This window comes from Protopterus annectens, chromosome 4.part0, assembly GCF_019279795.1.
Source record: "Protopterus annectens isolate FY-2018-M chromosome 4.part0, PAN1.0, whole genome shotgun sequence".
Classification (NCBI taxonomy): Eukaryota; Metazoa; Chordata; order Ceratodontiformes; family Protopteridae; genus Protopterus; species Protopterus annectens.
In genome coordinates this window covers 798,023,479-798,037,931 of record NC_056733.1, presented here as the reverse complement: position 1 = coordinate 798,037,931, position 14,453 = coordinate 798,023,479, and the positions used below count along the sequence as shown (strand labels likewise).

Sequence of the window (14,453 nt, the reverse complement as noted above, 5' to 3'; positions counted from 1 at the left end):
CTATGTATGAAGTCAGTACAGCATGGTATATTATGTATAAGTACAGTATGGCACAGCATACTATGTATGAAGTCACTACAGCATGGTATATTATGTATGAGTACAGTATGGCACAGCATACTATGTATGAAGTCACTACAGCATGGTATATTATGTATGAGTGCAGTATGGCACAGCATACTATGTATGAAGTCACTACAGCATGGTATATTATGTATGAGTACAGTATGGCATAGCATACTACATTTGAAGGCACTACAGCATGGCATATTATGTATAAGTACAGTATGGCACAGCATACTACGTTTGAAGTCACTACAGCATGATATATTATGTATGAGTACAGAATGACACAGCATACTACACATTAAGTCACTACAGCATGGTGTATTATGTATGAGTACAGTATGGCACAGCATGCTATGTATGAAGTCACTACAGCATGGTATATTATGTATAAGTACAGTATGGCACAGCATACTATGTATGAAGTCACTACAGCATGGTATATTATGTATGAGTACAGTATGGCATAGCATACTACATTTGAAGGCACTACAGCATGGCATATTATGTATAAGTACAGTATGGCACAGCATACTATGTACAAGGTCATTACACAATAGTGTACGGTGAATGTGGACAGTATCATACAACATACTGTGCATGTGTTCAGTACAATACATGATACTGTGCATGAACAATGCTGTATCACCCATTTCATGCACACTAGCATCCCAGGGCATGCATATCAAGGTGTGGAGCACAGAAGGCACCTTGTTTGCCCAGTGCAGAAGTTTGTGACAAAGACTCACAGCAGAGAAAGTGTGCATAGTATGGTGTCCTCTGTGGTCTACAGTAATTTAATGCTGTGAATTCCCAATAAAGAGTACATAAAGGAAACGAAACATTGCACAGCACTATGTGTGTCCTACAGATCAGTAGTGCATTGAATGCATGTGAAATTAGGTACAGCTAAATAAATGTGCACAGCACATCAGCCTGCTATGCCCTGCTCTACATGAAGCCATGCAGCAGATGGTATGTATATGCTTGGATACTATATGCTGTAAGAGGTTCTGAACAGAACAGACGGTGCTTATGTACTCTGCATCTCTCACACAGACACATACAGACACACACTGACACACACAGAACAGATGGCGCTTATGTGCTTATGTATTGCCTATCTTACACACAGACACATACACAAATACACACACACACACACACACACACACACACACACACACACACACGTGCACACACATACACACACCTGGCTGTTACTTTGCCCCAGTGAAAACCAGTTTAGGACACCCAAGTTTCAAAGGGATGGCCTTCTTTTGCTGTGATGTCTCCTTACCCCAGTACTTCTGTGTTTGTTTCACTGCTTGTTATACTTCACAGATCTATTACAGAAATGGGATGAATGATATGCAAGAATGAGAAATAAATGTCATAAAACATTTGACAAGGGTGTGTCTCGTTAACTGTAGATGTCAATTCATCATCATATGCATGTCATTATGGTCTAATAGTGACTAACTTCACTTCCCTGCTATGTTTCACAACCCTAGCGGGCTGTCTTATAGAATATTCAGCCCAAATCCAATTGGCAGAACAGCTATTCATGACTAGTGGTGACACCTTATGGCAGTGCTGCTTTTGGCAAAACCCAGCCACTACACTGAATGGGCATATTGCAGTGCATTATACAACACATTACACAGACACACACACACAGGCAACTTAAAGTACTGCTATTTCATATGATGGCATTATTTTAAATGTGAGATTAAACCACAGTACGTGGAAAACATACACCGGTACACAAGGCATGCAGATTCTGAAATCTAGAAAGCACTGAGTTATGAGATAGCAAGACTAAACAAGCTCAGTTAGCATAAAGTGTATACACACGTGCATATAAATACTACATGTGCCACACACTTATATACCTCTCTGTATGTATGAGATACTTCCACTGTGGGGGAGGGGGCTTCCAATCAGGAGACAGATGACAGCCTTGGAACACATTCACATTCTCTCTGAACTGTCGTGTTAATATTCATTCACAAAGAGTGCTCATTTTCACGTTATACAAATCACCAGCAAAATAAATGCAGTGCAGAAAAACATATTTTATCTGTAACCCAGCTGCTACATCGGCAATAAATTGCATGCAAACTACTTCCATGCATTTTCGTAGACATTCTCATCCAGTGCATTTGTACCTTGGTGAAGATCTCACCCATAAATTTTGTAAAATTTGAGCTGTACATACTGAGTTAACCATAATTTCTTCTGAAAAACAAGTGAATATATAAAACTGAAACAAACATCATAACACTCGGAAGAGATAGAGCACTAAACAAATTGTAAGCTGTTTAGAATTTATTTGTAACTTGACATGATGAGGAAGGTTTAGGCCATTTACAAAGTGCAACTTCAGGAAATAATGAAACAATAATCATATTCTCATCCTGCTCACACTAACATAACGTATTGCAGCAGGGGCCGCATCATTTGTTTTATTTCACCAAATAGAGGTTTGTCTACAAAATCTGTCAAAAATTTCTTTACATGTAGATGAAGCAAGACAGGTGAATTTTGCAGCCTGAAGTTACCACCCACTCATAGGGAGATAATGATTAATGAAGGCAATTGAATGCTTTTTCTGTGCACTTGATGATAATGTACCTTGATTGTTCTTGTCGCCTACAGGAAATGCAGTGGAAGCTGCTAATGGTCAAAGTCAATGATATCGCAAACTGTCTATAATCTAGACATGGTAACACTGCCACAGGCATTCGTGTTGGTGTGTGTGTTTTAACAGAATAACTGAAGGCATTCACAAACACTTTCTGAGAAGCAGCTGAAAACCAAAATCATTATTAAGGCACAGACGGGAAAACAACTTATGCCCATGCAGTGCATGACTCTATTAAAACTTTCAACCAGAAGTGCAAGTCGCCTGCACACACACACGCACACACACACACACACACACACACACACACATATATATATATATATATATATATATATAAAACTGTGTTGTTTACATCTATGTACTGGTCTCTAGAACTCCATAAAAACAAACAGAATTTTACTACTGCAGATGAACAGTCCTTTGCCTCACACTGGATAACAGGGTAACAGTTTTAAATTCTAAGACTCATAAGTGTGAGTTCCACAGCAGCAAGAATGACTGTGTGAAAATATGTGGACTTACACACAACTAAATACAAGAACGTAGTCTTTCTAAGCATTCTATTTTCGCTGAGGTATGTTTTTTTCAGAGTTAGCACATATAGAAGTGTGGGTGTTGAAGGGCCAGTAGATCCTATCCCCTGCCAAAAACTTTAATGGAGAACCGCAATCGTTAATATTCAATGCTCTCCTGTAGTTATACTGTTTGGTTTCACAATTTCAGGACTTGGAGTTAATGGAATTTGGAATTATAAAAGAGGTTTGATAAAATCCTTTTTTTTTTTCAGTTTTAATGCCATCTTAGTGTAGTTCATCTAAAAAACAACCATGCTTTTGCCATGAAAAAAAAAAACAGCCCTGTTTTACACACATAGTGATGCATTATATTTCTTAGCAGGGGTTGTAAGAGAACAGAAGACACAGGCTACAGGCACTTGCAGAAAATTGTTTAAAAAAACCTACATTTAAAATTATAAGCATTTAAAGTTTCAGGCTTCAAACATCTGATAGGAATTTGAAAGAAACGGTACTTAGTGGTGTTCCTAATAGTACAAGTGAGCAGCTTATGGTAATATGCAGTAACTGTTAATAACGGACAATTTAATGATTTGATGTCAAAATGAAAAAAAAAAAAACATATATTTCTGCAACATAACAAGCAGTAAAAAACAAAGCAATTTCTGCAGGATAATGGATAAAAGAAAATATGTAAAGGCATTTAAGTAAATGTTGGTTGTTCAAAAAAGAACCGTACCAGGAAAATGGATAAAACTCTTACTGATCTGTGTGAATAGCTCTTTGAACATACTTCTCAATCTCTTAGCAAGAAATGTAAACAAAGTCTAAAATAATTGAGGGACAAAGGCCCAAAAATAGGGACAGATTTTAAATACTGCTCTTATATTCTTAGAAAGTTGCTAGAATAACAGTATTTGTGTTAGAATGCATTTTCTGAAGGACATGAAATCTAAACCTCAAATGTATGTCATTATTTATTGAATTCAATCCTCAGTGATTTGACCGAAAACCACAAATTGCATGAGGAACAGACCAAAATTAGGAGGCAAAAATCTGGACATTATGTAAAAATCTGGACAGTTGAGAGGTGTGCCTGTGAAGAAGCTGTAAGTGGCAGCAAAGAACTATAAAAGCTTAGTATTTTGCTAACAGGCTATAATAACTATTGAGGGAATAATTATACGTTCACAATTTCAGCATGTAAAACACTGAAATACATTAATTCAAAAAATAAACAGCACTGAACAGCAGTTTAAAATTCAGCAAGGCAAGGGCCCATAACTATAAAACATGTGCCACGTGCACGCGCACACACACACATACACATACACACACACACACACACACACACACACACACACACACACACGTACATATCTATGTATATCTATGTATAATGTATATGGGGACTACATATGGTTGAATGCCCTTTAGTCAACATCTATTTAATTGACACAATTTGGTAGATGGTCGACATGTATGTAATACTGCACAATGCCAAAGGATGCGGGATATGCTCTTTCCCTCTAATTCAGTGATTTTGGAGTTAGTATACATAATTAGCAGGGGGGTGAGGATGCATGCACTAAGGTTATTGTTCCATGCATACAAAGTTAGGTACCATTTACATTGCTGAGATGTTACTGTCGATATTACACACATCAACATTTGAATCTATTTTATATATATATATATATATATATATATATATATATATATATATATATATGGATCTCATCTTAATCGCCAAAATTACATTTCTCCGAAACTCAGCGAGACCAATTCTCCAAAACTCCACTACTCCAAAATGGCAGTTTGCTACACCAAATTCTCTTTTTGCAGGGGTGCAAGGACCCCTGTGCCCCCCAGACCCCCTGCAAATTGTATATGCCAACTCGGAGATTGCACTACAGTGATAACAAGCTGTACACCTACCTGCATGAAAGCAGACATTTTGAGAACATGAATATCGGCAAAGTGCAGTTTCGGAGTATTGGAGTTTCGGAGAACTGGTCTTGGCTAACTGAGTTTCAGTAAAGTATAATTTTGGCGATTAGGATGGGATCCGTATATATATATATATATATATATATATATATATATATATATATATATGTGTGTGTGTGTGTGTGTGTGTGTGTGTGTGTGTGTGTGTGTGTAGAAGGGGATGTGTGTGGTTGCCTAAGTGCCTAAGAGGGGTAAAAACAATAACTACTTCCCTTAGATATAGAACTGTACAAGTCTGTTAAGGGACGATATTGCCTGCTGAATTCTGATCATTCTTTAAAGGTGTAACCGCGGCACTTTAGAAGGGAGTGACAGTGCTTGTTGCTTCTTCTGACCATACTAAGGCATCTGACACTATATTATATAAGGGAATAACTGATAAATTAAAATCTGGAAATGTAAATCCATCTGTAATTAAATGGGGAAAACACTGTTTAAGCAACATGACAGAGGTCAGTCTGGGGGTTAACTGTCTATTACAACTGTTGCCAGTTATGTCTGAGAGAGATCTGTACTGGAGCCACTCTTTCTTTAACTTTATTTTTCTTCTTCTCTGATATAAATTTGGAAAATGTGCTGTACACAACCAAACATGGTGATAACTACAAATCAAGTAATGTAATTACATCAAATTATTTAAGTGGTTGAGATATCACAACATGGCTGCTTTAAACACTTCTAACATAGTGCTCACACCCAGTCACCCAAGAACCTCTTCTACCATAACAACATTAGCAGGAGTCACCCAAGAACCTCTTCTACCATAACAACATCAGCAGGAGTCACCCAAGAACCGCTTCTACCATAACAACATCAGCAGGAGTCACATAAGAACCTCTTCTACCATAACAACATCAGCAGGAGTCACCCAAGAACCTCTTCTACCATAACAACATCAGCAGGAGTCACCCAAGAACTCTTCTACCATAACAACATCAGCATGAGTCACCCAATAACCCATTCTACCATAACAGCACCAGCTGTAGTCACCCAAGAACCTCTTCTACCATAACAACATCAGCAGGAGTCACCCAAGAACCTCTTCTACCATAAAAACATCAACAGGTGTTATTTCAGAAATTCTAAATAACTGTCTGCTTTTCTGATGCATATTCTTTTGTTTTGTACACAGTTGATGCAAAACTGGAACACTCTTGTAAATACCAATTGGCAGCATCTAAAACGAGCTTTGTTTCTGTCATGTACAAAAGTACAAAGTACAAAAAAAAGGTTCTATTATTCCAAACACTAATAAATCTTGTACCCACATCTCATTACCAAACCAAATGAAAAACACAGTCTATAAAGTACCCATAAAATGTTAAATACTGAAACAATGCATCCAGGTATAAAAATGGCCACATTCATTTAGCAAATACTAAATTAAAAAAAAAAAAAAAAAAAGAAAAGTTGGCTAAGTACTGCCTCCCACTGCCACTTCTTTTAACTGCTAACAATAAGCAAGTAACAATGCTTAACAGGGTAGGTGTTACAGTAAAATACAGAACTACCCAGTGGTATCATAAGGCTCAACACCACAAGCAGAGCTTCCTCACTCCTGGAAGGTCCACTACAAGATCACATACAAGAGTAGCCAACATGCAATTCAGCTAGACTTCCTCCTGCTACGGAAAAGGCGCTGAGGTAGAATCCATGATTGCAAAGTCATCCAGAGTGAAACAGTCAGTCCACAGCATAACCCACTGGTTGCCACAATCAGATGCAAGCAGTGGTCAGAGAAGGTTTGAAGGTCAACAGAGACCGGGCTGAAGACCTGGAAGTTGACTAGAGAAAAAGTACAATAGTTCAAGGGATTACTCAGAGCTCTAGAACCCCAAGAAGAGGAGGAACTAGGTGGAGTTGAAGAAGAATGACAGTGTCTCAAAACAGCATGTGCAAGGATTAAACAACAGATATGTGGCCAAGTCAGCTATGGAAATAAGGTACATAAGGAAAGCTGGTGGTGGAATGAAGAAGTCCAGGAAGTGAAGAAAGAAAGTAAGAGTGCAGGAAAAAATTGGAGATAGAAAAGACTGACCAGGCTAGAAAACTGGTTGGCTAACAAAGAAGCTAAGAAAAGAGTTGCACTAGCAAAGAATAGGGGATCAAAGGCAGTCTACCAACGTCTGGAAAGTGACTCAGTAAGTGGCATAAAGAAGCTATATCAGGTTGCAAGTCAAAGACAGAAAGATAAAGAAGATAGTCAGAGACCCTTCATAAGGGATTCAAGTAACAACCTGCTTACCAGACCACAGGACATCAAAGGCAGATGGAAGGAGTATTTCAGGCAGCTTCTGAATCAAGAAAACCCCACAGAAGCTGTACTGCCCTAAAAACAGTCTACAATAGGAGAAGAAGATAAGAGAAGAAGAAAAGGCCTCCCTAGAAGAAGTAAGAACAGCACCAAGGAAAATGAAGTCAGGTAAAGCAGCAGGCTCAGATGAGGTCACAGCACATATGATAAAGATGTTGGGTGAGATAGGGGAGAAATGGGTCCTGAGGGTACTCATAGCAGTGTAGAGAGAGATGTATCCCAGATAACTGGGGAATAAGCATACCCATGCCAGTTTACAAAAACAAAGGGGACATTCACAACTGTGGGCAGTACAGAGGCATCAAACTCCATTCACATTGCATGAAAGTTTTGGAAAGGGTGACTGATAAATGGATACTCAGAGTAGTAGACTGCAAGATGGTAGATGAGCAGTTAAGATTCAGATCAGGATGCAGCACAACACAGAAGCTCTTTGGCTAACGAAGTTCGCAGATGACTGCAAACTAGGAGCCATAATTGAACCTCCTAATGATGTGGATATCCTACAAAAGGGCCTCACTGAGACAGATGCCTGGTGTCAAAGCCATGGCCTCAAGCTCAATGCCAAAAAGTGCATTGTCATCCCTTTTGGTAAAAACTCTGTACCTATCAATTACCATATAGGCAGTAGTCTACTTAACACCGAAAGTGTGATAAGAGACCTTGGGACACAGGTGGACAATAGTCTCTCATTTGATAATCACATCACCACAGTAGTCAGGAAATCTTTCTATGTGGCACACCTTATCACAAAAGGTTTCTCATCCAGGAAAAAAGAGGTCACTGTTCCCCTCTACTCGTCACTCATTTGACCTATTATAGAATACAGCACTCCTTTTGGTATGTACCTCACAAGACATCTACAACAACTGGAAAGGCTGCAGAAATACCTCACAAAGAGGATTACTGGCCTCAAACAGATGCTCTACGCAGGCCGTCTGAAAAACTCCAGCTTTACTCCATCGCATATGACTACTCAGAGGTGATCTCTGCCTAACATACAAAGCTATGTCAAACCCAAACCCAGTGCTGTTGGACATGCTCCACTTAAAGAAATCCCAATCCCTGTGAGCTACACGCTCTAGGGACCTAAGCCTTGTCACCACAATAAAGAGAACATGTTGGAGATTCATGTCCCAGCGACTTCCCGTACTCTGGAACAAACTATCTATCTATATCAAACAAAGCTCCTCATTAGCACTCTTCAAGAAAAATCTTGATGATTGGATAGGAGATAGGAAATTCACCCCGAGAATCACTTCTGTGGCTCTGCTCGACAGGGGCACAGGAAAATAATTTTCTTGGGTGGGGAAAGCCAGGATACCTTTTTGGCTATGCTTATATAGGCCCTAGGGCCAATATCTTAGTACCTACCTATGAACCTATAAATGCCTGGTGTATTAGAAATGGGATTTAATTAAATGTTAAGAAATGCATTTGGCACACAAACTATTCCCTCAGCATTGAGCATTAAGAATACTACTTCAAAATGAAAATGCAGTCAAAGATTTGGGAACTTTGGTTGATAATTAGATTCAAAGGTAAATATCAGATGAGTAGTTTGCAGATTATTACAAGCCCAGCTAATAACCAGAGGTCAGAATCAAACTTTGCACCTTTTATCTGTGAGGTAAAGATCTTAACTCCTCTATACTACATGAACCCTCTGTTTTGATAACCATGTAGTAAAAGTCATACTTACCCTTGGGGATGTACCTTACCAGGCATAACAAGCAATTGGAAAGTCCCCAGAGGTTCCCAACAAGGAGGATCACATATTTAAAATTCTTATGATGCCAGAAAAGACTAGAAGTACTGTCCCTGTTTTCTGTGTCTTATAGCTAGGTCTCAACTGTCCATATTTTCACAGACTGTCCAGATTTCTTACGTTATGTTAGGTCCACTTCTCATAAAATTATAGTTTTTTGGCAAATAACGGGCAAATCATTGAGGACTCAAGTGAGAAAATAATGGCAGACATTTGATTTTCAGAATTCATATTCTTCAGAAAATTCATGCTAATGCAAAACCAGCTTTCCAAGTTTGAAAGAGCAATATTTTAAAAAGTGTCCCTATTTTTGGACCTTTGTTCCCCCATCATTTGTGGCTTTGTCCACATTTCTTGCTCTAAGAGGTTGAGAAGTATGGTCTTATAGGCTCCTCAGAGAAGAACTATGGAATGCCTTCCAAGCAATTACAGATCCAGTATTCCAGGATTTCTTGTACCTTCAAAATTCAAACAGTCCCATAACTATCGGAGAAAGGAATCCAAACCTTCATCAGTACATCAGTAAAGCAAAGTGGAGAGGCAGACTCATTACTCCCTCACCTGTGGAATAAACTCACAAAGATATAGTAGTGTGAAACATAACCATCCCTGAAGTAGGACCTGAATAATTGACTGAATGTTCATAAATTACCCCTCTGGCCTAACTAGTCTAGTCCTCCTTGAGAGGGAACTGGCCTTGCATAATAGTCACAAGACTCAAAAGACTCAGTATCCTTTTACTTCTTATGATTCCTATGATTAAAGGACTTTGGTTCAGAAACACTAAATACAATCCCAGATCTCTGTATACATTTTATGATATCTGGAGCTTAAGGAGGTTGGTTTATAAGCAGTAATGTTCACCTCAGAAAAATGCTGTAAATTACTTTAAACACAAAGCTGAGAGGAATACCATTATGTAATGATCTCTGATCAGCTCTGCTTATCCTTCTCACCATAGGTAGCATGGAAACAGATAAGAATATTACATATGCCACAGTTTAGACATGAACAAAATGTGTGTGTGTGTGTGTGTGTGTGTGTGTGTGTGTGTATACGTGTGTGTGCATGTGTGTGCATGCATGTGCATGTGTGTGTGTGTCTGTGTGTGTGTGTACATGTGTGTGTGTGTGTGTTTGTGTACTTGTGTGTGTGCACGTGTCAGTGTGTGTGCATGTGTACGCGCGCGTGTTTGTCTGTACGTGTGTGTTTGTGTGTGTATGTGTGTGTGTGTGTGTGTGTGTGTGTGTACGTGTGTGTGTGCATGTACGTGTGCGTGCATGCGTGTGCATGTACGTGTGTGTGTGTGTGCGTGTACGCGTGTGTACGTGTGTATGTGTGTGCGCATGTGTGTGCATGTGTGTGTGTGTGTGTGTGTGTGTGTGTGTGTGTGTGTGTGTGTGTGTGTGTATACGTGTGTGTGTGTGCGTGTGTGTGTGCGTGTGTGTGTGTGTGTGTGTGTGTGTGGGGGGGGGGGTACCAGCTGGGTGGACCCACTGAGTAAACGCTAGTGTGATTAAATGATGCATGAAATCACAGCTCTTATGTCAATACTTTTACTAATATTTTATATTTAATGTACAATAGCAAGATGAAAATACAATTTACTCATACAGAAAATACTCTCCATAGGATAAACACTTTAAAACTACTAACTTCTGATGAACTGCATTCTTTCATTGTATTTGAAATGATCCACTTAAATGAACATTCAGATCCTTATTTACTTTAGTAACTTATAATTACAGAATAATACAGTAGCTTTTACTACACAATAGTAAGATCTTTTTTCAACACAGGTGTTTGAAACAGAAACTGTAGACCTCACACAAGCTGATTTGGTGATTCACAATTAGTGGACCTTGGAGACCCTGAATGTTGCCCTGGATTTTCACAATACATGCTTATAGTATAAACAAATTCTATCTCATCTGGAGTTAGATGATGCAAAGTAATGACATTAAAACAAGCAGCAGCCTGTATGAAATGACCATACACCTTCCCACTCACCTTTACTGTGGAAGGCTTCACCAGGTACAGAGATGTAACTCGATCCTTGGGATGGAAAACGATAGGGAGCCATGCTGCTTGCTGGAGGTATTTTGACCAGTGAATATTCTGCAGAGTAGACAAAAGAAGAATTAAAATGAATATAGCCTCAAAAGGTATACATTTTACATGTGAGGGAGTTTCTGTTTGTTCATTTTCCATCATCTATATTCCCATGCATGAATATGTACTTACACATTCCCAATGCACAAACAAAAAACTGCAAACTCATTATTTATTTTTCATTACTCACTTTTACATTCCTCAACCTTGCTGATCTAATATACAAATCACTAGCAACAGTTACAATGTTTGACAAAAGTCGCACACATTTGACTTGTAAACAGCAGAATAACTCATTAATATTACTCTTAACTTCTGCCTAGATTCCATGATATAGTTTCAAACTTTCTTTACTTAAAACTTCTGTAGGACATCATGAAAAGAAGAAACTAACAAGAAAAAAACTATGTAGAAAAAAAGTATTATACGTAAATGCAATAACAAAAGGAAAGAAAAACTACAATAAAATATATCCAACTATATTTGCATTCTTTGGTTTTGCAGATATTGTATATTCTGTAATTTTGTATAGACTTGTAAAATGTTGAGCCAATTTTAGGCTACATAGAGTTTCCAAAGGAGAAAAATTATAATCAGTATTATCAGATCTTTTAAATTCATTTCTTTGGGAGGATATGAAGAATAGAGATTTTTCCAGGAAAGAATACTTTCATGATATCCAATAATTTTCATCTTGGTCTGCGACTGTCCTGAAGATAGAATTATTTAGATTTACAAAAATCTTTCCATGATATTTTTAAAAGATACTTGGATGTCTCTACATGATTTGGGCATATTGAGTTATGTTTATGGGACACCCCAAACCCATGCGAAGTTGAGAAAAGTGTGCTGATAATGTTGACAATTATTTAGAATACAAGTGATTGTGTTCATCATTGAATGACTAATTAGTTAAAGCATGTCAGATTCAGCTATCATGTGTCTTACAAATATGTGGCAATGGTTTTATAAATGTTTGGTCTTAGATAAACAAATTCATTAAATACTAACCACCTTACTACTCAATGATTACAATACATTCCAGTGACTCAACTCATTTCTAAACTGCCATTATATGCCATAAGATAATTAAAGTATGAATAGTTTTCACAATAGTACTTTCTTGAGCATACACAGATTAGCAATGTCTTTTCATTAAGAGCAAATATATTCCAATTACTTGAACCTTCTTAATGCTGAAAAGGATGGGATAGAATTGCAAAGTCTGAAAATATATCAAGAAATTTAAGACACAAGCTAAAAAAATTAAAACCTGGAACCCTGTATGTTGACAAAATTATCTGTTGTTTTAACAGCAAGAGTAAATGAGATTTTTTTCATAAAATCGAATTCATTATTGTGAAATGCATCTCAATAATGTGGAACAGTGAGCTTCAAAGTGCAAGGGTGATACACTTGTTTTCAAGGTATGTTGTTCGCAGAGATAAAGTTTGTACTTTATTCAAACCTACCTTTGAAATCAAACCATAGACGTCTTGATTAAATGGGAAAAATCCATTAATTAGGAATGAGCAATACTTGAAAAGGGATGGCCAAGATAAAAAACAGTATTACATATGAAACGGAATAGAAAACCCACCTTTATATATACAGGAAATTAATAAACAAAAGGATGCACAGAAATAGAAGAATACATCAGACTTTGAAGGTGGAAACAGTGAGGAAAGATTTTATCACAAGAGTACGTTATCAGAGACAAGCATACATATGAACCCAGCCTATTTAGAGACAAACCTATATTCTGTACATTTTCAAGATTGTGGTGATGCAAAATGAGTCTAGCTAAAAGAAGCATTTTTATTTACCAATAAATAGGGGAAGAATGCAATCCCATGAAAGCCTAGTTGAAAGTGACAGGTAATCTTATTTGTTCAACTATGCTTTGCTTTAACAAATATAATACAAATCAGTTAACAGGTTTTACCAAAGTCAGACACAAAAGGCAGCTTGGGTTGCTCTGGGATAAGGTATTTTATTCTGTATGAAATTATACATTGACGGCTCATTTGTATTTAAAAACGAACCTGCTGATTGAACAACTCAGTCAGTGTGCCCCTTGTAAATCGAGCATGTATCAATAGAATAAAGTCCGGCTCCTGAAGTACCAATGAGCGGTCGGACTTTCTATTGGAATATATTGAGGGATAGTGCAAAATAAAAGAAAAATCAGGGATATTGTCAAAAAATAAGAAATAGAAATGTACCTGATTTTCCTTTTATTTCTGCCCTATCCCTCATAAAATGTCTGCAAAAAATACAAAACAATAGTAACGGAGATTCTCTTTTCTCCATTTCTTCTCCTGCGCTGCACTGATGTACTCTTCAAGCGTGGGTGCATAAGTCTGATATGCATGCTCAGTGCCTCAGCAAAGAAGGATAAATGTGGAGGAATGCTTTAGCGCCCTTATACAAAGAAATTATTTAAGAGAGGTAAGCAATTTCTTTTTTAAATAATGTCTCATATAATAGCAATAATCTATGATCGGGTGTAGGGTAATAGGATTTACTCAAGATTGATTTTTAACCCTCATGATCCAATCAACCATAGCTGGGTACATCCTGATATACCCACACCCACTCAAGGATTATTGCTTAACTAAAACTTAAGAAGAAGACTCAAATGCAGATGCTAAATGATTAGAAACTATTATTCTATGTAAAAGTAAGTATAATATGTTATGGTAGCTATGAAAGTCAGAAAATGTGAATAAATATCATGAATGATGAAGGAGTTAAAACATGCAGGGTATAGATGGAAGGGATAACTGTCTTGTTCTTTTCTTGCAGAAACTAAGAATTAGAGGTAACTACATGCAGGTAAGAAATGTAACACTCAGAACAACAATATATTCAAAAAGTAGAATCTTTGCAACAGTTCATTTTAGAATATCTCCCTGCAACATCTTTTTGGGATTTACTAAATCAGAGTTGGATTAATAACCCCAGGCCTATTAATTATGACCATATCTGTTATGGGTACAAGAAAGAATACACAAC

The 14,453-nt window shown here is 37.6% G+C and overlaps 1 protein-coding gene across 2 annotated transcripts in view; it reads right to left on the bottom strand.

Moving 5' to 3' along the window:
* ADGRD1 (adhesion G protein-coupled receptor D1) overlaps positions 1-14,453 on the bottom strand; it is a 2,063,662-nt gene that overhangs the window by 1,610,071 nt on the left and 439,138 nt on the right. For both annotated transcript variants that reach the window (XM_044068759.1, XM_044068760.1), the window contains one exon: positions 11,334-11,441. In XM_044068759.1, the coding sequence (XP_043924694.1) occupies positions 11,334-11,441 (108 nt within the window). The remainder of the gene's footprint in view (positions 1-11,333; positions 11,442-14,453) is intronic.